Source organism: Chelonia mydas, chromosome 5, assembly GCF_015237465.2.
Source record: "Chelonia mydas isolate rCheMyd1 chromosome 5, rCheMyd1.pri.v2, whole genome shotgun sequence".
NCBI classification, from domain to species: domain Eukaryota; kingdom Metazoa; phylum Chordata; order Testudines; family Cheloniidae; genus Chelonia; species Chelonia mydas.
In genome coordinates, this window is record NC_051245.2 from 95,780,250 (window position 1) to 95,805,333 (window position 25,084).

At 42.1% G+C, this 25,084-nt stretch overlaps 1 protein-coding gene across 2 annotated transcripts in view; it reads left to right on the top strand.

The window, feature by feature from the left end:
* The window catches only part of ABHD17B (abhydrolase domain containing 17B, depalmitoylase), a 23,222-nt gene extending 18,400 nt beyond the window's left edge, over nt 1-4,822 (top strand). For both annotated transcript variants that reach the window (XM_043547021.1, XM_037901836.2), the window contains exons 3-4: nt 2,101-2,280; nt 3,379-4,822. In XM_043547021.1, the coding sequence (XP_043402956.1) occupies nt 2,101-2,280; nt 3,379-3,598 (400 nt within the window). In that variant the 3' untranslated portion in view covers nt 3,599-4,822. The remainder of the gene's footprint in view (nt 1-2,100; nt 2,281-3,378) is intronic.
* The last annotated feature ends 20,262 nt before the right edge of the window (nt 4,823-25,084 follow it).

Below are 25,084 nucleotides of genomic sequence, written 5' to 3' on the forward strand. Positions count from 1 at the left end.
CTTTGCAACTGTAGCATCAACCTCTCTTCAAACAGGGAGGGGCCTGGGCACCTCTCCAGGGCTTTGTTCCTTGATCCGACCTGAGGGGACCTGCATAATTTTTCACATGTTCTTTGGCTGGTTGGTATCTGGTAAATTTTTTCAAGTCCGAATCATAAGCCTTTTTTCTGGAGTTTAAAATTTGATGGTACTAATTTTGATGAGCTGAAATTTGACATTGCCTCTGTATAGGAGGATTTTATTTCAGAGTTGGGTTTGTGGTTTAACAAAGTGATGCTTCAGGTGATGCCTCATTTTACTTGTACGTAATTTTTTAAAAATTAAGAGTGGCTGAGTAATGTTGTAACTGACCATCTTCTTTAGCATCCCATGTTTGCTGCATATCAAGTATTAACAGCTGTTTTGTGCAATGTTTATTACACAAGGTTGTGGCAAATGGAATAGTGTTTAATGAAGTACTCCTACCTTGATATTTGATAAAAAGGGGTGGGAAAGGACTATACAGCCATTTAACAAAAATAGATAACTTACTAAATTTTTGAAGTCAATATCAGATGTCTTTAAAGTTTACACCAGGGGTTCTCAAACGGGGCTTGGGACCCCTCAGGGCGTTGTTAAGTTATTATGTGGAGGGGTCGCGAGCTGTCAGCCTCTACCCCAAACCCCGCTTTGCCTCCAGCATTTATAATGGTGTTAAATATATTAAAAAGTGTTTTTAATTTGTATTGGGGGGGGGTCACACTCAGAGGCTGGCTATGTGAAAGGGGTCACCAGTATAAAAGTTTTAAGAATCACTGGATTAAACCAATAAAAGATTACATTATCCATAACTAGGGCCCTACCAAATTCACAGCCATGAAAAACATGTCACGGCCCGTGAAATCTGGTCTCCTGTGAAATCTGTGTAGTATAGAGGGTAAAAGCAAACAAAAGACCAGATTTCACAGGAGAGACCAGTGTTTCTCAAATTGGGGGTCCTGACCCAAAAGGGAGTTGCAAGGTTATTGCGGGGGGAGGGGGTTTCACAGTATTGCCACCCTTACTCCTGTGCTGCCTTCTTCGGCTGTCCAGCCCTGAAGGAAGTCCCCCACCAGCAGCAGTGCGGAAGTAAGGGAGGCAATACCATACCAGGCCACTCTTACGTCTGCGCTGCTGCTGGTGGCGGCTCTGCTTTCACAGCTGGGATGCCATCCAGCAGCTGCCACTCTCTCACTGCCCAGCTCTGAAGACAACGCCAGCAGTAGCACAGAAGTAAGGGTAGCTAGCAATACCGCAATCCCATCTATATTAGCCTTGAGACCCCCTTCCCCCAACCCCACACACACAACACACTCCTTTTTGGGTCAGGACCCCTGCAATTACAACACCATGAAATTTTAGATTTAAATAGCTGAAATCATGACATTTATTATTATTTTTAAAATCCTAGGACCATGAAATTGACCAAAATGGACCGTGAATTTGGTAGGGCCCTATCCATAACTTAAGTATAGTGAGGGGCGGGGGGCAAATGGACTGTGACAGCAGCATGAGCCTTTTTTGTTGTTACTGGGCTTTATGGTTAAACATTTTTTTTTTTTTTTTTTTTTTACAAAAACTTAGAGAGAGAGAGAGAGTTTGTCCCAAATTTGGCATGTCCCTAACTTTGTTAAATCTGATGTAGAAAGCTGCCTTGATTCAAAATACTTTGTCATCAACAAACACTTCTGTTTTCTGTAGCAGGCTAACTAGTGGACATGATTCCAGAGTTCTTCTGACTTTATCCATGGTGCTATTGCATACATGTAGCCTTTAAACAAAAAACAAACCCCCCATATTTCAGTATCTTTCCAGACTTAAGACAAAAATGTTTGCCAAATACAAAACTGGTAGTAGAAAAGCTTTACTGTCAAAATTCTAAGTCAGACAAAAGTGGAAGATTGAAGTACAGGAAAGTAATATTACAACTACGATATCTGGTTCTCTTACTAGTCACTTTTGTTCATCCTACTTGGTAAATTTTGATCCACAAATATGATTATTTTTCTACCTAATTCATGTAACAAAACCAATTCAGTTTATTTTAGCGTATACCAGTTTTTAACACTGTTAATGTTATAGGTACGGAATCCGCCCTGAAAATGTGATTATATATGGCCAAAGTATAGGAACAGTACCATCTGTGGATCTCGCTGCTCGGTATGAGAGTGCTGCTGTAATTCTTCATTCTCCTTTGACCTCGGGAATGCGAGTAGCCTTTCCTGATACGAAGAAGACCTACTGCTTTGATGCGTTCCCAAAGTAAGTTGCTACTAACATTCTCAGAATAGGGAAGAAAGTAATCTTGCAAATTCTTTGCAGTTGTCCTTTAAGGTAATGTAATATAAACTCTAATATCCTCTGATTACATAATTTGTTTGCCAGAAGGTGGGAATGAGTGACAGGAAATGGATCACTTGATAATTACCTGTTCTATTCATTCCCTCTGGGGCACCTGGCATTGGCCAGTGTTGGAAGACAGGATACTGGGCTAAATGGACCTTTGGTCTGACTCAGTATGACCGTTCTTGTGTACAAAGGGTGAATCAAGACATGGTGAATCCAGAAACATTTGAATACATGAAAAAAGATTAACCCTAATTTATAAAATTTAAAATATTTTTATAATGCTTGATTCACACATTTGTGAATGTTTTGTATTGCTAATCAGATTTATACGTGTCTTTGTATTAAACAGCAAAGGGAAAAATATAACTGTCCCAAATATAACCATGTAATGATACTAGTGGGTGGTCCTGGTCAGTGTATTGTTGGCTCTGAATAAAGTGTCTCTTTGAGTCTGTTGCTCAGACCAGCAAGGACTGGAAAAAGCTGTGCCCTCACGGCTGCTACCCATGCTACTGCAGCTATGCTGCTATTTATACTTGTGCTAGCTTGATGACAATTAGAATGAGCATGTGTACATAAGCAAAGGAATCGCACCTCTAGTCTGTAGTACAGCCACAGCCTAAGGACAGGTCTACACTAACAAGTTAAGTTGACCCAGCTATGTCGTTGAGTTGTGAAAAATCCACACCCCTGAGCAACATAGTTAAGCTGACCTAACCCTTGATGTAGACAGCACTAGGGACAATGGAATAATGGAATAATTCTTGGAATAATGGAATAATTCTTCTATCAACCTAGCTACTGCCTATCAGGAAGGTGGATTAACTACAGCAATGGGAGAATTCCTCCCGTTGCTATAGCAAGAGGCTACACTGAAGCACTACAGCTGCAGCCATGCTGCTGTACCTGTTTAAGTGTAGACATAGCCTAAGAGTCTCTTATTCTTGAAGGTTAAGTGTGTAAACGTGACTGCTCTGTGTTCATGTTTGTTTGAATCTTTTTTTCTTGCAGCATTGACAAAATTTCTAAAATAACATCACCAGTGTTAATAATCCATGGGACTGAAGATGAAGTAATTGACTTTTCGCATGGCTTAGCATTATTTGAGCGTTGCCAGAGACCTGTAGAGCCACTGTGGGTAGAAGGAGCAGGCCATAATGATGTGGAGCTTTATGGACAGTACCTTGAACGATTAAAACAGTTTGTATCACAGGAACTGGTGAATTTGTAAAGTACTTTATAAATTTACATGCTTTTTTCATTTCACTGCAGAACTGCACACTTTGATAAATACTAACATAAAACCTGAAGGTTTTGTTTTCAAATCATGTCAGTTGCCTTCATAAATGTACAGGTAATGATTTGTGAACATAATTAATGAAGGTTTTAATACCAGTATTATAAACTGGAATAACATGATCATGCAGTTCAACTTGTGTAGTTCGTATACTATGTGTGTGTTTTCTTTTTAGATGTACAAAATATCACAAGGAGTACTGTATGAAATTTTAATTATGTAAAATCAGATGCTGTAAAAGTGTTGCCAAATGCTTTAGCATATCAAACAAATTTATAAATATTTTTTAAACATCTCAAAATGTACTGTGACTTATTCTGTTACACAGGTGTACATTAAAAATCAGACTTCAAAACAGCTGTACTTGTAAAAATACCAATAGCCATGAAATTTAAGCAAATATGTAATGAAAACAGACACTCACTGGAATTGGCCCAGGCCCTGTTTTATAGGGAGCAGGTCAAAACAAGCTTTTTTTGCTACAGTGCATTATATCTTATGTCTTGTGCTTAATTTGTTTTTTTTTATCTGGAAGATGAGGTTTAAATCTGCCTACTCATCTATTCCTTAGCTAAAGAGGTTATTCTGTAAAATGGAGTCATAAAATACCACTGTAATAACAAATTTCATTCACATGCTCACTACTGAGGTGTAACTAAATATTTTAGTGGTTTGTTTGAAACCAGTAAGGTATTTAGAGCTAGTTTTAAATGTCAATTCTGTAGAGATGCAGTATATGGATAGAAAGAATTCTGGAAGTTTGTCTAACTTTCTAATGAACAAATGAAAGCTTGCAGTCGTCAGTTCAGGTTTACTTTTGGGTGTTTATTAGTATGCAAGCTATTGTTTTTTATTACTGTATGATAATTTTACTAATCTGGTCCTGAACAGTGAAGAAAGAGAATGTTGACACTTTTTTTGTATTAACTCATAGTGAAATAAATTTTGTAAGTTGCCTTTCCCTTGAATGAGTTTTGCTTGAATAAAACTATGAAAGATAATGACAAACTTAAAATTAGATTAGCCTAATTTGTAAACATAGTAATATTCCAAGAATACACACTGTGCTTCTAATTTTAAGGCCTTATGTAGTTTGTTCTTGTTTTTGTGATTGTCCAAGACTACTGTGTAATTAAATGTATTATCAAATATTGTGAATGATTTGGTTCAGATGTGTTAACTAACAGTAAATAATATTACACAATATGCTGTTTATTTTTTTTTCCTGAAAAACTTCAACATACTAAACAACTATCTGGCTAACAACTATAAAAGGAGACTGATATTTCTGAGGAAGATCATCTGCAGGCTGTTTTTCAGAGGCCCCCTTCACAAAACCAGGGATATGGTATGTTTGCCAGCAAAGATCACGGGCAGTGTTGCTGCCCATAGGCAGTTGATGACAAGCTGTCATAACTCGTTCTGCATGAGTTTTATGCTGGGGGACATAGCAGCTCAGAACTGGAAGGACACAAAGATAGATTAAAGCCATCTTACCCCCACTTTTCCCTGGGCTATCAGTTTAAGGCATTTTGCCCGTAAGGTTTAGTACCCAGTTTGTACAGCTGTCTCTCATTACACTTCTAGACAATGGAGAATTGGACTCTTGAGTGCAATTCCACATGGTTATCAAAAGCTTTATTCTGATCTTTTTTTAATGTGGATTCTTTCATGAAAGATGATTACTGAAGCAACTAATATACTTTATATGTAGTAAAAGCTATGGAGCTTTCATAACTGAATGAATATGCTACTCTCATTACTGACAAACTGCTAATTATAGCAGCCGGAAAAGTTTGATATACTGTCTTATGTGGTATTATGTGGTCATGGTATTACGTTCTTTATGCTTATACCTGGGCTTCATTTTTGTGAAACTTACAATGGGCTATTTTGTGATCATGGGACAATTGTATTTTTAACAGAAGAATTGATGTCAGCATCCATTAACAGATGTTTGTTGTTGGACAAACTACCAAAGCAGAAAAGAACACTGAAACTCATGATCCTTTTAAAAAAGAACATGTATAGGCAAAAAAATATAGTTTGAGTATGTTGTATTTATGTTTCTGACCTTTGGAAAGGTTGGTAGGTCTATTCTGTATACTCACAAACCTTCATTGGCTCAAACATCATCTTCGAGTGAGTGTCAGGGTGGATCCTGCTGTAGAAGCACATGCCTGTTGCACACAAGATGGGGTTTTGTTTAATATTGTCTGTCAGGGCCATGCATGTACCTTGTGTCATCTCATGCTCTCATGCAAGGGCATGAAAGGTGAAGCAGCCGTGACGCTCCGTCAGTTCTCTTACTGCCCATGGCAATGAGACAGAACCCAGTGAGTGCTTGTCTTGCTTCTCTGGAGCTTCAAACATATTCCTTTTTTGAACTTTCTGGTGGAAAAAATCACCTGCATCCTCATTTTTAGGTTTTTAAGTTGGATGTTCCAAAAATAGAAAAGACCCTGAGTACATCCCCTGTAGCAGGGCTTTGGCACCCTGCATCTACCACTATGGCGAACTCCAACCTGTGATGGACATATCCCCTGGGTTGAGAGGCTTAGTAGCTGCCTGTTCTGTTTAGAGGAAGTCACATTCCCAGTAAGTGTGCCAGTATGCAAATCCTTATTGAGGACTTGTAAGTCAAGGGACATGGCTGAAATTACACCTACTCAATTGAGAGGGACTACTGCCTCCAAACAATGAAAAGCGTCATCTTCAGCAAGTGTTTCCTTGAGCAGAAACCACACCCGAGCAGCAGCAGGAAAGAAAATTGGCACCAATAAGTTTTACAGACAACTGGGCTGACCTGACTTGGCACTGGCCCCCACAACATTGACAACATCATCAGAATGAAGTTTGGCACCCCAATACAAGGGTGAGTACCAAAAGGGCCCAACCGGAGTCTGGGCAGAGCTCCAAATACCAGAAGACTTCCTCCTAAAAGGAGGAAAAGAGATAAGACTCTTCCAGAGACCGAGTTTAAGTTCTCTGCCAGGGTAAGTGATGCTTAGAAAACCAGGACCAATACTGGAACCAGCAAAGTCTCCATTGCTGACCATTGCACCAATTACAGGCCCAAGATATGTCATTACAGAACAGCCTAAATATCCAAGGATATTGTCAGCACTGGACCAGCGTGATTCAGGCTCTGAGCACTACCCCACAGCTCTGCCATTCAAAGAGTGCAACTCCTTATTAATCTCTAGATTTCACCTTTTCCCTAGTGTCAAACAGGGACATCTCTCTCTCCACTCTAAGGAGCGACCTTAGAACCAGCGTCAAAGATCCTCTCACAAGGCACCATCTCAATGGCCTGACCAGCTGCAACACTGACCAGCCAGTACCCATTCATAATGGCATGTTGGCTGTACTAGCCCTACTGGGGAACATCATCCCTAGCGTCCCATAACAGATCATCTTACGGATCTAGAAAGAGGAAGCGATCCAGCTGTGTGGTGGAATTACTACTTAGACAACTGACAGAGCTTGACATCTGCACCCTGGAACCGCAATTAGAAGAACAGCGGCACCTCCAGTCTCTGCCAATAGAATCGTCGTCATCCAGTGAGCAGGGCCGGCTCCAGACACCAGCAAAGGAAGCAGGTGCCTGGGGTGGGCAATAGAAAGGGGTGGCACTCCGTCCGTCATCGGGAAGGCACGTCTGGGTCTTCGGCAGCATTTCGGCGGCTGGCCCTGCAGTCCCTCTCTTCCACTTCGGTGGCAGTTCAACCGGGCTTGGGGTTTTTTGGGGGGGTTTTTTTTTCCTTCGCCGCTTGGGGCAGCAAAAAAGCTGGAGCCAGCACTGGCATTGAGGCAATTTAACTAGCCCATGCCCTGACAGAAGACGGTTAGGAGATCCTGAAAGGCATTATAACTTACATAGCGAAGTCTTTGGATATAGGAATGATGCTTATCCAGGAGAGATCCTATAAACTCTGACAGCCTGAGCACATTAGCCCCATCTAGGATCTCTCCTCCTGTCAATGAGGGCATATTAGAACTGGCCGAGGGTCTCTAGCAAACCTGAGCCACTGTTCAGTCCACATCCAAACTAGGGAGAAGCCCCATCAGGTCCCCCTGAAAAATTTTGACTAGTTTTACTCCCACCTAAACCAGGGATCTTTAGCAGCAATGCAGAAAAAGTCAAAATGATGAAAAGGGCTCTCAGAAGTTAGACCCAGAGATTTCTTGGGGGTTACAGAGAGCCCCTGGGTCTGATATCTATGTACTAGTTTGTCAAAATGTGTCATGTGAAGTCTCTTCTGAAAGCCTGTTTCACATTGATCCTCATAATCATTGCAAAATGTAAGTACGGCTAATATGTAAGGAGTTATGTATATGTACGGAAAACTAACTTAAGGTTTGTGGCTTGGGGCTTGTCACCAAAAGATGAGACAGGCTTCTGTCAGCCAAGAGTTGCTTATGTAAATTGTTGTATGGTTCACAATGGGTCCCCATTTAGAGTCTCAGGAAAATGCTAGTGATTTCAAAGTTTTTCCAGGGGAGATTATAGGCAGGGAAATGAAAGTGGGGGTTATCCTGTTTGCAAATGAAGATAATGTATATTTGGATTCTTACTGTAAGACACTCTGCATCTTTCCACTGACAGTGAGAGGACAGGGGCTTGTCTCATGAATGGAGGAGTACCACCAAGCCTGGCTGTAATAAGCTGGAAGGTTTTGGGTGAGCTTTTGCTCTATATGACATGACAATGTCTTAAGTTTAGACTGTAGAAAATGTTACAATTTTGTGACCATTTGTTTCCATTATTTCTATCTACTGCTCCTTGAATCTTTGTTAAATTAAATGTTAACTTGTTTTCTCTATAAATAATTCCAAGGGCTGTAAGTTGAGGGGAGCTGTGATTGTGAGGCATAACTGCTAAGCTAATGTGTACGGTTCCTTTGGGAATAGTGGATATGCAAATTCTGTGAGTGTCCAGTGGAATAGGGGCTGGGCAGTCCAGAGGGAGGCTGAGGATTCAGGGGTTAGAGTGTACCTATCATTAACCTGTAAAGAGAGTGTGAGGTGTGGAAATCATGCTTTTGTTGCCAGAGGCTGGTGGAGTTGGGGAACTAACCCCCACCATGACAGACAAGGTTTCCACACGCTAAGGGCTGGTGGTAGCAAATGCTCACAATGCTGGGTACCCCGGGAAGTGCTCAAAGCTTACTTGTCAGTTTGCCAGCCAGAGTTAAGCAAGGCTATCAGGCATTACTTGCCAAGTATAATTTCCTGATGTGGGAACTTTTCTTTCTAGCCAGACTGCCACAAGACATGAGGGACATGCTATAGGAGACTATTAAAGAAAGCCAAATGATTACCATATAGCCATGGATGCTCTGACACGGCCACAAGGTTCATGGCCAAAGCCATGACTACAATATGAGCTCACTGGCTGTCAGCCTCTGGGATACTGAGAGGTCCAAGATACTGTCCAGTACCTCCTATTTGAGGGAATGGCGCTTTTCCACACAATGATTGGCTAAGTCTTCCGCTCCTTAAAAGACTCAAGAGCCTTCCTCAGATTTCTGAGGCTATATACATCAATCACCTACAAGAATCCCTGCAAGTATTTGTCCTAGCAGAGGCCCTGGGCTCACCCAGCATAGATAACCAGATTTACCCCAGTGGGAACAGGCACGGTACCCACAGGAGATGCGTGTCACTTGCCTTCCATATCATACACACACCACCCCATCAACCAGACAGCAGATTTGATGGGGATGTCAGGATCCACATCAGGGCTGATCAGGGTCAGCAACTACCTGTGGGAACTTACTTGCCCCATTCCATTGGGCTTAGTCCAAATATTGCCTTGGACAATGGTGGTTGGAAATAGTCACCTATGGTTATTCCATCCGGACCCAACTCTTACCTCCCTGTTCCTCTGTAGGGACTCTTCTCATGAGCACCTGTTACAAAAAGAAACATCTTTGATGCTTTGTCAAGGAGCTGTAGAAGAGGTTTCATAAGAATACAGGGGGTAAGGCTTCTCACTGTACTTAACATGAAGAAGAAAGGTAGTGTTTATCCTATCCTAGACCTGAGGAGACTGAACAAATATATTTGCTGTCTCAGATTCAGGATGGTAACATTTGCCTCCATCTCTTCAGGCTCAAGACTTCAAGTTGAAAGACACAAACCAAAATGTGTACTTCCACGTAGCTGTCCACCTGGATTCACGGTGGGATCAATCATGACCAGTACAAGGTACTGCTGGGCAGGCTCTCCACAGCACCAAGGGACTTCACAAAATGCCTTGGGGTGGTAGCACCTGAGAAGACAAGGCATTCACATCTACTCCTACATGGACCCCTGTCTGTGTTTATAAGAAGCACAGGGGATCTTTATAGGAAAGAAGGCAGCATGCAGCATTTATTGAGAATACAACAGTTAGCATATGCTTTTCAATCTCTCTCACACACACACACCCCCCGCTGCCAGTTGATGTTTATCATTACCAGTCCAGAGTCTGGATCAATCCAGTGGCCAGCCAGATTGGTCACAAAGGGGAGCAGGGCTCTGTCAGTCACGATCCAATGCTCCTGGAGTGTGGCAAGACGAACCCAAAGTCCCATGGCCAAGCACCCTGTTCTTATAGTCTTTTTTTTTTTTTTTTCCCCCTCTGTTAAAGTCTATGGATTTTGCTGTGTCAGTTTGTGACCTGTTATTCCTGAAGTGGTGTATCTTTTGTCGTTAACATTCCAAAAACACCTCTGAGGGGGTCATCCTGTACTGGTTTCGATTTAATCAATTGTTTTTAGGGGTGCCAGCTTCTACCTCAGGGTCATCCATCTACCCTTCTTCAATCATGGATGCGTGTTGATGGTTCTTTGGCATCAACAAATCTTGATGAGGGTCTTCGCTCCTCTTTTCTTAAGCATTTGGTTAACAATGGCCTTCACACCTTATCTTTTCCTGATGCATGCATTGCTCATTCACACAGTCTTTTTACAGAGACCTTTGAGAATACTAACAGTGTCAGTTTATTTTGAATCTTCTTAACAGACACAATACAAGATCCTGTCTTCTACTTAAAACAAAGAAATGTATATTTAACTGGAGTGCCTAACTTGCAATACATATAGGAAACCATAATCGATATTATAACTTCTCCTAAAACAAAAGGGTGACCATAATCAGTCATAAGGATTGTTCTGGTCTGTCCCTACCTTAACATCAGTACAGATGCCGGCAGTCTGTCAGACGCATTTCTACCAATGTCCCAGAGGGTCATTCCTTTCTACTATTCAAATGGGCTGGCTGGTAAAATGAAATCAAAGCAGTCATTAATACCTCTATTCTTATAGTACAATTATAAAATCCTGCTCCTACATCTGAGCAGAGGCCAGTCACAATAGGAGTCAGCCGTAAGCCTTGAATACACTCTATCCATATTTATTTGACTAGGCCTTCTAGTGAAATACAAAAAAATAATCACTTACCTATCACAGATGATAGTTTATAGTAGCCCTGATCAAATCCAGATCAGAAAAAGTGCACCTGCCCTAGCACAGACTCCAGTCCCTACTAGGATTCCTACTCCAGTTAACATCAGAAATGACTGATAGTATGGACACATCTCAGGGTATGTCTAAACTATGAAATTAGGTTGAATTTATAGAAGTCGGTTTTGTAGAAAGTGTTTTTATACAGTTGACTGTGTGTGTCCCTACACAAATGCTCTAAGTGCATGTAGTCGGCGGACTGTGTCCACAGTACAGAGGCAACCATCGACTTCCGGAGCTTTGCACTGTGGGTAGCTATCCCACAGTTCCCACAGTCTCCACCACCCATTTGAATTCTGGGTAGAAATCCCAGTGCCTGATGGGGCTAAAACATTGTCGCGGGTGATTCTGGGTACATATCATCAGGCCCCCCCCCCCCTTCCTTCCCTCCCTCCGTGAATGCAAGGGCAGACAATCGTTTTGCCCCTTTTTTCTTGAGTTACCTGTGCAGACGCCATACCACGGCAAGCATGGAGCCTGCTCAGCTAACGGTCACCGTATGTCTCCTGGGTGCTGGCAGATGTGGCACTGCATTGCTACACAGCAACAGTTTATTGCCTTTTGGCAGCAGACAGTGCAGTATGACTGGTAGCCGTCGTCGACATAGTCCAGGGTGCTCTTTTAACCAACCTCGATGAGGTCAGGGCGCCTGGGCAAACATGGGAGTGACTCAGCCAGGTCATTTCCCCTTTAAGTTTCGTCTCATGGCGGTGCACTGTTTTTTAATCTGCAGCCAGCAGAAGACGATGGCCAGCAGTCATGCTGCACCGTCTTCTGCCGAACACCCAGGAGACGATGATGGCTAGCGGTCGTACTGCACAGTCTGCTGCCAGCAAGATGTATAAAGATAGATGAAGTGGATCAAAACAAGAAATAGACCAGATTTGTTTTGTATTCATTTTCTCCTCCCTCCCTCCATGAAATCAACGGCCTGCTAAATCCAGTTTTGAGTTCTATCCTTGAGGGGGCCATTCCGTTTCTCGCAAAGCCACCCCGTTTGTTGATTTTTAATTCCCTGTAAGCCAACCCTGTAAGCCATGTTGTCAGTCGCCCCTCCCTCCATCAGAGCAACGGCAGACAATTGTTCCGCCACTTTTTTCTGTGCAGACGCCATACCACAGCAAGCGTGGAGCCCACTCAGATCACTTGGGCAATTAGGAGCACATTAAACACCACACGCATTATCCAGCAATATATGCAGCACCAGAAACTGGCAAAGCGAAACCGGGCGAGTAGGCGACTTCAGCGCGGTGATGAGGACATGGACACAGACTTCTCTCAAAGCACGGGCCCTGGCAATGCGGGCATCATGGTGCTAATGGGACAGGTTCATGTGGTGGAACGCCAATTCTGGGCTCGGGAAACAAGTACAGACTTGTGGGACCACATAGTGTTGCAGGTCTGGGACGATTCCCACTGGCTGTGAAACTTTTGCATGCGTAAGGGCACTTCCATGGAACCTTGTGACTTGCTTTCCCCTGCCCAGAGGCGCAAGAATACCAAGATGAGAGCAGCCCTCACAGTTGAGAAGCGAGTGGCAATAGCCCTGTGGAAGCTTGCAATGCCAGACAGCTACCGGTCGGTCGGCAATCAATTTGGAGTGGGCAAATCTACTGTGGGGGCTGCTCTGATGCAAGTAGCCAATGCAATCAAAGATCTGCTGATATCAATGGTAGTGACCCTGGGAAATGTGCAGGTCATAGTGGATGGCTTTGCTGCAATGGGATTCCCTAACTGTGGTGAAGCCATAGACGGAACCCATATCCCTATCTTGGCACCGGAACACCAAGCTGGTGAGTACATAAACCGCAAGGGATACTTTTCATTAGTGCTGCAAGCACTGGTGGATCACAAGGGACATTTCACCAACATCAGTGTGGGATGGCCGGGAAAGGTACATGACGCTCGCATCTTCAGGAACTCTGGTCTGTTTCAAAAGCTGCAGGAAGGGACTTTATTCCTAGACCAGAAAATAACGGTTAGGGATGTTGAAATACCTATAGTTATCCTTGGGGACCCAGCCTACCCCTTAATGCCATGGCTCATGAAGCATTACACAGGCATCCTGGACAGTAGTCAGGAGCTGTTCAACTACAGGCTGAGCAAGTGCAGAATGGTGGTAGAATGTACATTTGGATGTTTAAAAGCGCGCTGGCGCAGTTTACTGACTCGGTTAGACCTCAGCGAAACCAGTATTCCCACTGTTATTACTGCTTGCTGTGCGCTCCACAATATCTGTGAGAGTAAGGGGGAGACGTTTATGGCGGGATGGGAGGTTGAGGCAAATTGCCTGACTGCTGGTTACACACAGCCAGACACCAGGGCAGTTAGAAGAGCACAGGAGGGTGCGGTGCGCATCAGAGAAGCTTTGAAAACCAGTGTCATGACTGGCCAGACTACGGTGTGAAAGTTCTGTTTGTTTCTCCTTGATGAAACCCCCCCTGCTCCTTGGTTCACTCTACTTCCCTGTAAGCTAACCACCCTCCCCTCCTCCCTTCGATCACCGCTTGCAGAGGCAATAAAGTCATTGTTGCTTCACATTCATGCATTCTTTATGAATTCATCACACAAATAGGGGGATAACTACCAAGGTAGCCCGGGATGGGTGGGGGAGGAGGAGGAGGGAAGGACAAGGCCACACAGCACTTTAAAAGTTTAAAACTTATTGAATGCCAGCCTTCTGTTGCTTGGGCAATCCTCTGTGGTGGAGTGGCTGGGTGGCCGGAGGCCCCCCCATCGCATTCTTGGGCATCTGGGTGATAGGGCTATGGAACTTGGGGAGGAGGGTGGTTGGTTACACAGGGGCTGTAGCGGCAGTCTGTGCTCCAGCTGCCTTTCTTGCAGCTCAACCATACGCTGGAGCATATTAGTTTGATCCTCCAGCAGTCTCAGCATTGAATCCTGCCTCCTCTCATCACACTGCCGCCACCTTTCAGCTTCAGCCCTCTCTTCAGCCCGCCATCTCTCCTCCCAGTCATTTTGTGCTTTCCTGCACTCTGCCATTGTCTGCCTCCATGCATTGCTCTGTCAGTGCGGGAGGACAGCATGAGCTCAGAGAACATTTCATCGCAAGTGCGTTTTTTTTCACCTTCTAATCTTCGCTAGCCTCTGAGAAGGAGAAGATCCTGTGATCCTTGAAACACATGCAGTTGGTGGAGAAAAAAAAAGGGACAGTGGTATTTAAAAAGACACATTTTATAGAACAATGGGTACACTCTTTCACGGTAAACCTTGCTCCTAACATCCTTTACGTACATAGCACATATGCTTTCATTCCAAGGTCACATTTTGCCTCCCCCCAGTGCGTGGCTAGCCCCTCATCCCTCCCCCCTCCCCGTGGCTAACAGCGGGGAACATTTCTGTTCAGCTACAGGCAAACAGCCCAGCAGGAACGGGCACCTCTGAATGTCCCCTTAAGAAAAGCACCCTATTTCAACCAGGTGGCCATGAATGATATCACTCTCCTGAGGATCACACAGAGAAATAAAGAATGGATGTTGTTTGAACGCCAGCAAACATACACTGCAATGCTTTGTTCTATAATGATTCCCGAGTACGTGCTACTGGCCTGGAGTGGTAAAGTGTCCTACCATGGTGGATGGAATAAGGCTGCCCTCCCCAAAAACCTTTTGCAAAGGCTTTGGGCGTACATCCAGGAGAGCTGCGAATGCCAGGGCAAATTAATCATTAAACATGCTTGCTTTTAAACCATGTATACTGTTTTAAAAGGTACACTCACCAGAAGTCCCTTTTCCACCTGGCGGGTCCGGGAGGCAGCCTTGGGTGGGTTCGGGGGTACTGGCTCCAGGTCCAGGGTGAGAAATGGTTCCTGGCTGTCGGGAAAATCGGTTTCTCCGCTTGCTTGCTGTGAGCTATCTACAACCTCATCATCATCATCTTCCTCATCCCCAAAACCTGCTTCCATGTTGCCTCCATCTCCATTGAAGGAGTCAAACAACATGGCTAGGGTAGTGGTGGCTGAACTCCCTAAAATGGCATGCAGCTCATCATAGAAGCGGCATGTTTTGGGCTCTGACCCAGAGCGGCCGTTTGCCTCTCTGGTTTTCTGGTAGGCTTGCCTCAGCTCTTTAAGTTTCACTCAGCACTGCTTCGGGTCCCTGTTATCTCCTCTGTCCTTCATGCCCTGGCAGATTTTGACAAATGTTTTGGCATTTCAAAAACTGGAACGTAGTTCTGATAGCATAGATTCCTCTCCCCATACAGTGATCAGATCCTGTACCTCCCGTTTGGTCCATGCTGGAGCTCTTTTGCGGTTCTGGGACTCCATCATGGTCACCTCTGCTGATAGCTCTGCACTCACCTGCAGCTTGCCACGCTGGCCAAACAGGAAATTGAAATTCAAAAGTTCGTGGGCCTTTTCCTATCTACCTGGCCAGTGCATCTGAGTTGAGAGTGCTGTCCAGAGCGGTCACAATGGAGCACTCTGGGATAGCTCCCGGAGGCCAATACCATCTAATTGTGTCCACAGTACCCCAAATTCGACCCGGCAAGTCCGATTTCAGCACTAATGCCCTTGTCGGGGGTGGAGTAAGGAAATCATTTTTAAGAGCCCTTTAAGTCGAAAAAAAGGGCTTCATTGTGCGGACGGGTGCAGGGTTAAATCAATTTAACGCTGCTAAATTTGACCTCCACTCCTAGTGTAGACCAAGGCTCAGAGTGTTAGGGCACATGTCAGCATGCAGGTATGTGACACTACATGGGATTGTGTACTAATGTCCTGGAGCTTGGAGTCATCAGATAGGAATGCCATTACAAGCCAATCTGTCCTCCAAAACTATGTAATGCAGGTTTTCTTGGAAGAATTAAAAAATGTCACTTTTGCTTAAGAGTTGGCCAGAGTCCAACTGTGTTATGGATGCCTTTGTCCTGCAATGAAACACAGGCTTGCTGTATACCTTTCCACCAATTCCACTGATTCCCACAGTGATTTCCAAGATCAGAAGAGACAAAGCTGTGATCATTCTGGGGGTTTCATACTGGCCAAGGCAGTTTTGGTTGATATCTACTACAGATGGTCCATTCAGTCTCTGATCCAGCTCTCAGATTTCCTGGGTTTGATCACTTAGCATTACAGCCAGATGCTCAATCCAAGCCCAAAATCATTGCACCTGACATCGTGGCTGTTGTGTGCCTAAGCACCATAAACAGGCACTGCTCCCTACATGTCCAGGAAATCCTGATACAAAGGAAAACATTTCACAGAAAAACATTCTTCCAAGTAGAGGAGGTTCTTGATATGGGCAGCCCAAAAAGGCCTGGATATGATCCAGGCCTCAATGCCAAAGATCTTTGACTATTTACTGCACCTCAAACAGGATTTTTGGGGGGGGAGGGGATTTAGCTTTATTAGAACCCATCTCGCAGTGATCTCAGCTTAGCACCCACCTGTGCAAATATGCTCAGTTTTTTTCATTCCACAGTATCAAAGTTTCTTAAAGGGCTACTACACACTTGCACACCAGTAGAGAGCCCACTTCTGCCTGGGTTCTCCAATATAGTTCTCTTGAGACTTAAGAAGCCTCCTTTGGAGCCTCTCGGAATGCTGCTTGCACCTCTCCAGTCTGAAGACTGTTGTAGGAGCTATCACTTTGGCTGGAAGAATGAGTGACCCTCCCCGTACAACATTTGATAGGGGCAAAGTAGTGCTGAAAGCTCATCTACAGTTCATCACCATGGTGGTCTCAGAACTTCATTGTCACCAGTCAACCAGCTTGTCTTCTTTCTGAAATCATACTCAACACCAGGAGAAAAATAACTGCACACACTAGATGTGTCTAAGATTCTCTTTTATTACATGGACAGGAAACAACAGTTCAGACTGTTGGCCCATCTATTTCTGGCTATAGCTCTACATCTATAGATTCTAAAGATAAGGCCATCTCATCTCAAAGAATATCAGAATAGATTGCATCTTTTTCTGTTACCAGTTGGAGAATGTACATCTCCTACTGAACATCAAGGCTCACTCCCTCAGAGTTCAGGTGACATCTGCCTGCTTTCAGAAATTTGCCAGTATCTGAGATCTGCAAGGCTGTGGGATGGAGTAAGCCACTGACCTTTCTCAAATACTATGCCTTCAACTTTGCAGTCTAGTGAGATGTCAAATTCAGGAGAGCAATTCTACTATGGCTGTTTAACTGCTGCAGCTGAAATTTGTCGTGCACGCCATTTTGAGGGAATACTGCTTGCCAGTCACCTACACTGAGAGCAACAGTAACATAGTTGAAGAACAACAGTTACTTGCACTACAGTAACTAACCGTGGTTCTTTGAGAAGTTGGTGGTGTGGATCCTATGACTTCTGTTCCATCCCAAATTTTCAGAGTCTTGAGCTACCATGGCATTAAATTGCGAGGGAGGGTTGAGATCACTCCTCTAGAGAGCAAAGGTGACAGGGTACATGCCCAATGGATATTGCCATTTAAAAAAAAAAAATCTCATCTTGCACACAAGATGCATATGCACCTACTGTGGGATCCATACTGACTATGACATCTTGAAGAACCACTATTACAGTCGAGTAAGTAACCATTTTTCACTTACTATATGAAGTAAATTATTACATTTTTGTCAGGATTTTTGGATGAACAGATACATGGATAGAGAAGCATAGAACTACTTTCGAGGAAAATAAATTGCAGTTCATTTGATCAGACTTTGCACAAGTATATTAAAAAGTCCATTTCCCAAATTTTTTTTTACATGTCTGTTATTTCTTTAGTCATTAGTAGTTATGACTTTACCCCATGGAAACTATTTTGTGAAGAATAAATTTCCCTTCATGCTGATGGTCAATTATAGCTTCCTGTGAATAGTCAAAGTAGGCATTTTTTTCAGATGCACATGCATGAAGAGCACATTTGTTCAAAATTTTCTGTCTTGTTTATTCTTTAAAGCTGTGCAAATGACAGTCTTTAGCTTCTTAAGTGTAAGCAATAAGCATTAACATTTTTAATAACTAATTTAGTTTTTTCTGAGGTGCCACCATTGTAAGACAAGCAGGTTGACTTCTAGTCAGGAAAAGCATTTAGGTTGCCATCCCTACTTTTGGATAAACTATTCTTCATCAAGATGAAGTACTTAAGTAAAACATCTGAATTAAGATGTCAGTTGTTGCTGTGTCTTATGAGGTCTGGAAGGACCTAAGATGCTAATAAAGGACAATGTAGCAGCTGTGACCAAGAGTGCTTTATTCTATCTGAACTTGGCAAGATTGTGACGTTTGATATGGACTCTAGGACTCATTATTCTTGTAATTTGTCACCTTTGAAATTAGACTATTGCAATGTGCTTTACATGAAAATGTAACTGTGGATTTGGAGGTCTTGCTTCTCTTTCCGGTGAGCTGAGTTGCTAAATCCTTTGAAAGTTAGAAGTGCTCCTTCGATCCCTCCTATGCCTCTCTTAAAAAGAAAGAGTAGAAACATAGATACAAAGAGGGATCCTCCAGCAGGCTCCTATCTTGTGTGTCAGATGTTCTAGCCCATAATGGTTCTTATATGGTGCTCCTTATTGTGGAACCTGAGCACCTTCCAGTAGTTTATTAAGCAACATGACTACACATCTGTCATGTAGTGTTTGTGGTTTAGCTCCCTGGGGGAGAAATGTGTGTGTTGGTGTCTATTGTTTTGGTAGAGACTTTTTAATACACACCTAGCAACAGGTATATTTATGTTAGTAAAGGCAGGGTCAGAGAAGTATGCCTTATGCTTGGAGTGGAAAGTGTGAAGATTTAAACCACTGGAACTTAGAAATGGGCATGCTAGATCAGATAACTTATCCACCTAGTCTAGTACCCTGCCTGAAAATGTTAAGTACTAGATGCTTCTGAGAAAGATATACAAAATCATATAGTGGGCAGTTATGAAATAACCTTACACATAGCAGGAAATTTCTGCTCCCCTGTCAACTGATGGTTGGTTTATAGAGCATAGTGTTTATATCCTCCACTTTTTAAAAATCCAGATGCTATTTTCCGTGTGTGTGTGTGTGTGTGTATAATATATGCTAATCCTTTTTGCAATGCTCTTTACTTCAGTGATATCTTGGGGCAGTGATTTTCATATGTTAAATAGATTTTTAACAAAGCTCACAAAGTCTATTAGCATAAATGTGTGTGACTTATGCTGTAAAGGAGTAATTCCCAACTGTAGTAAAAACTTGATCATAGTCTGTGGAGAGCTGGCTGGTCACACGGTGATCCCTTTCTTTGTTTCAAGCTGCTAAATAGCCAAAAGACCATTAAAAAAATAAATACCTTCCAAATATTACTTTTACATGTAAGTTGCTGACTAAGTTGCCATTACCACTTCCCGGTCCATCAGTACCATGATTACCACCATTTGACAGGCTCCGAACTTGGTAAACAGTTTATCTACATTCAGGGTGACAATTTTACAAAATAACTAGTTGAAACAAAAAGTTTTGTCATTTCAGAGAGCTGCAGAAACCAAAATCAAGTTTTGCTTCACATCCCTGTTACCAGACCCCCACCTCAACATGCACACATTAAGCTATTTAGGAGTTACAAGCAACATATATTAAAACTAGGGCTGTCAAGCGATTTTTAAAAAATTGTGGGATTAATCAATTGAATCACATGATTAATCAATAGCATACCATTTATTTAAATAGTTTTGATGTTTTCTACCTTTTCAAATATATTGATTTCAGTTACAACACAGAATACAAAGTGTACTGTGCTCAGTTTATATTTTTTTATTACAAATATTTGCACTGTAAAAAACAAAACCAAATAATATTTTTCAGTTCACCTAATACACGTACTGTAGTGCAGTCTCTTTACTGTGAAAGTGGAACTTACAAATGTAGAATTATGTACAAAAAAATCTGCATTCAGAAATAAAACAATGTATAACTTTAAAGCCTACACGTCCACCCAGTCCTACTTCAGCCAGTCGCTCAGGCAAACAAGTTTGGTTACAATTTGCAGGGGACAATGCTGCCTGCTTCTTGTTTACAATGTCACCTGAAATGGAGAACAGGCGTTTGCATGGCACTGTTGTAGCTGGCGTCACAAGACATTTACGTGCCAGATGTGCTAAAGATTCATATGTCCCTTCATGCTTCAACCACCACGTTGATGACAGGTTCTGATGACAGGTTCTGCTCAATAACAATCCAAAGCGGAACTGACCAACACACATTCATTTTCATCATCTGAGTCAGATGCTACCTGCAGACAGTTGATTTTCTTTTTTTGGTGGTTTGGGTTCTGTAGTTTCCACATCTGAGTGTTGCTCTTTTAAGACTTCTGAAAGCATGCTCCAAACCTTGTCCCTCTCAGATGTTGGATGGCACTTCAGATTCTTAAACCTTGGGTTGAGTGCTGTAGCTATTTTTAGAAATCTCACATTGGTATTTTGTTTGTGTTTTGTCAAATCTGCTGTGAAAGCATTCTTAAAACAAACATGTACTGGGTCATCATCCAAGACTGCTGTAACATGAAATATATGGCAGAATGTGGGTAAAACAGAACAGGAAACATACAATTTTCCTCCAAGGAGTTCAGTCACAAATGTAATTAATGCATTATTATTTAACAAGCATCATCAGCATGGGAGCATGTCCTCTGGAATGGTGGCTGAAGCATGAAGAGGCATACGAATGTTTAGCATATCTGGGACGTAAATACCTTGCAACACTGGCTACAAAAGTGCCATGTGAACGCCTCTTCTCACTTTCAGGTGATATTGTAAATAAGGAGCAGGCAGCGGTATCTCCTGTAAATGTAAACAAACTTGTTTATCTTGGTGATTGGCTGAACAAGAAGTAGGACTGAGTGGACTTGTAGGCTCCAAAGTTTTACATTGTTTTGTTTTTGAGTGCAATTATATAACAAAAATCTACATTTGAAAGTTACACTTTCATGATAAAGAGATTGCACTACAGTACTTGTGTGAGGTGACTTGAAAAATACTATTTCTTTTGATTACAAATATTTGCACTGTAAAAATGATAATCAAAATTAATAATATAAATTGAGCACTGTACACTTCGTATTCTGTGCTGTAACAGAAATCAGTGTACTTTAAAATGTAGAAAAACATCCAAAATATTTAATAAATTTCAATTGGTATTCTATTGTATAACTGCAATTAATCGCGATTAATTTTTTTGAGTTAATCACATGAGTTAACTGCCATTAATCAAAAGCCCTAATTAAAACATTTTCCCCCTGCATATACTAAGCTAGGCCACAAGGTTTGACTTTTTCCAAGCAGCAAGAAATGGGTGTAAAAATCACTGAGACCATAGATAAGACAAGGGCCCTGCCCTAACAAGTTTACAATCTAAATGTTCTTTAAAGTGCAAGATGCTGAAAGACATACAACCTGAGGCAGAAGGTTATGTAGTCACAAAGGCCCAGATCCACAGAGATATTTAGGTTCCTAACTTCCATTGATTTCAGTGGAATTTAGAAGCCTAAATACCTTTGCAGATCTGGACCTAACATCAGGATTTGGGACAATAATAAATGTTGAGAGTGCAATGCAGTACTGAATGAGAAGCACACTGTGCTGTTACGTCTTTTCTAAACTACAAAAGGTCATGCTAGAAAATCATTTATTAAACAACCCTTATTTTTAAAGTTTCCATTAGGACCGCTTTACCCCTCTTCTGGTTTAGCAGGTTAATGACTGGTAAGTTTTCAAGAACTATTTAAACTGCATTGTGATCTGTTCAGTGTAGGGACAAAACTGTGGCAGCCAAAAGTCTTAAAATGGTTTCCTAGAATGATCTATTTTTTTTTCATGTTAACAGAGTGACAAAGATGCTATTGTTTGTCTGAGCAATGGCATTCTCAGCCATGTAGGGTCAGTGTCCAGATGTGAATTAAAGGTGCTATAAGCACTCTTCAAAAAGAGGGTAATAAAAGTCCTCCTTCCTGGCACCCAGGTAAACTTGTTCCTTAGTAAAACTAACAGTGTGAGCTGGTACTAAACACAGATTATTCCACTATTCCCCTACTAACATTTAGGCTATTGCTTTATAATACAGTATGGGGTCTCTAGTGTACAGATGGAGCTATGTGCTACATTATCAACTCTAATCAGCTCTGTTTGCACTGTGAAATATTTACTGCCAGGCACAAGTTTGAATTAGGGACCACTACCACTTGAAAGATTATGATAATCAATTATGTAATCCAGTTAAGGGTGCAAGAAGCAGTCTGTGTGATTTTAGAAAAACAGTCCAAGGTGAAAATGCAGATAGTACAAGAGAATATGTTAACAAAAACTTATGCACAAAGATTATGGCTTAATTGAGTGGACTGTCATGCTACTCCTTTTCCCGATGCTAATTCCAAATTTCAGCCCTTATTTTTATGAAAACTGAGATTTTGATGATCTTTTGTTACCAGTAATTGGGGCTTCAAGTAAAATACCAAATACCATGAGGTTCGCAATAAAATCATGAGAGTAGGCAACCATGAATCTGCTCACTTCCAGAAGAAGAATACCAGAGGTCACACAAATGATTATATCTGCAACACAGGAGCATTTCAGGCATAGTACCATTTTTCCAGACTAATTTTTCACCTGGTAATGTGAAGGAGCTCTTTTTATGTGAAACAATGTTCACAAATATCTATTTGAATTACAAATGTTCCTTTAGATTGACTGCGATTGTGACCATTATTTGCTTTTTGCAAAAAATGTGCACAGACAGGTTTATTTGCATGTATATATAGAGAACGGCTGTTCTTCAAATAAATGCCCACATATGCACAAGGCTATTCATGCGTGAACAAAGTATTATGACTCATTTTTTCATTATTTCTTATTCATTAATCACCAGCCCTCTGGGCAGGGTTGTCTCTCGTTTGTGTATGTACAACCCCTAACGCAATGGAGCTCCTATTCTGACTGAGGACTTCAGGCACTATAAGAACATAGATATTTCCAAATGAAAATTTGTTGTTCTCCTTTTTAAAAAGTGTCACCCACCCCTGAAGCCCAAACAATACTACATGATTTAAGTATGGCTGATATTTTGGACCAAAATATCAGCCATACTTGGTGTAAATCAGCGTAGCTCTGTTGAAGGCTGTGAAGCTACACTGCTTTACACCAGCTGAAAATCTGGTCCTTTATTCACAATGAACAATTTAACCAGCCCTATTTGTATTAATACTTTTCCATGTCTGATGGTTCACAGGCTTCTTCCTGTTCCAGCACGAGGTAGACCATAGCTGATCCACACAGCTGGGTCACACTGAAATGTACTGGGGCTTTGTGCAGGCTCAACGGTCCATATGTGCAGCTCAGCTTTGTAGGATCAGGGTTATTCTTAGGAACGGTCTTTATTAAGCATCAGCTAATTTGATAAAGAGAAAAGACCGCAAATATCTAAAATAGGCTATAGAATTTGACCGCTGTTCATTAAAATATATCAGCAAAAGTATTGATCCATCACTGTTTAATTTCACATTTCCTTGAATTTCTTGAGAATGGTGTAAAGTTGGTGATTTTCAGCTATACTGGTCTAAGCACCTTTTGTGACAGGGTCGGGCCAGATGGCTATAGGAGAGTAATAGAAGGCAGATATATTAGCCCTAGGCTAAGTAGGTCCCTTTTCCCTGGGTATGTTATACCAATAAATTAAAAACCAGCAGGATCTTGTTAAAAGGGAAAAAGGCAAAATACCACATTTATTGTGAATACAAAAGAATCATAGTAAGCAGTTAGTTATAGCTATAACATTCCATTCAATCTCATATTTATTCACACATTCATTCATACAAACACACACACACAGGTTCTGCAAGGTTGTTGTCATAGTTACCAGCCTTAGAGTTGCTCATGCCAAGCCACTGGCCAGGTAGCCTGGACATGAGGAGGGAGCAGGGCCTTGTCAGATGCTCATCGATATGCTCCTGGAAGTTGGTTTGCAGAATCAGACCCCAAAGTTCTCACTTTCTAGGGTCCATTTTTATAGGAATTTCTTCCTATGTCAGTCTATGGGAATTGCTTCATCATGCTGTTACTGAATCAATCAGCAGATAGCACATTCCTTTGATGGCTCCGTGCTGCCAGATGTTATCTTGTTCTTTGGTTCTCCCATTCTTGAGGCTGTTGGGTGGATTTCAGTCTGCCCTCTGGTCGGGTCCTCTGGTTATTTCCACTTGACGCCTTCTTCAGCCGATGGACACTGGATTCTTAGGCTGGCACCTCCCTGATCATTTAGTTATTATCCACACCAAGCATCCATCCACATACATCCTCTATCTCTATTTTAATCACAATTGTTAATATAACAAAAGGGCGGGGAGTCTCTGGGTGCTGTTTCTATTGTTACAGAGTATTGCTTTGAGTCTCTCTCTTTGTGAATTGCTTTGAGAACAGACTCTGTCTTAGAATGTACTAACGCACTTAGCAGCTTGCAAGTTTCACACATACAGGGAGAGAAACAGTACCAAAAACCAAGAGATCTCTTAATTAGTAATACCCTGGAATTTAAACTATGGGGAATCAAATTCATTTGTGATTTTAATACAGAACTTCTTTAATATGATCCAACAGGTAAGGTAACAGAGAAGGTTCCAGAACAATCAGGAACCTTCTGGAGACAATTAAGACAGGCTGATTAGAACACCTGCAGCCAATCAAGAACCTGCTAGAATCAATTAAGGAAGGCTAATCAGGGCACCTGGGTTTTAAAAAGGAGCTCACTTCAGTTTGTAGTGTGCGTGTGAGGTGCTCAGAGCAAGAGGCACTAGGACCTGAGAGTGAGAACGCGGACTGTTGGAGGACTGAGGTGTACAAGCATTATCAGACACTAGGAGGAAGGTCCTATGGTGAGGATAAAGAAGGTGTTGGGAGGAGGCCATGGGGAAGTAGCCCAGGGACTTGTAGCTGTCGCAC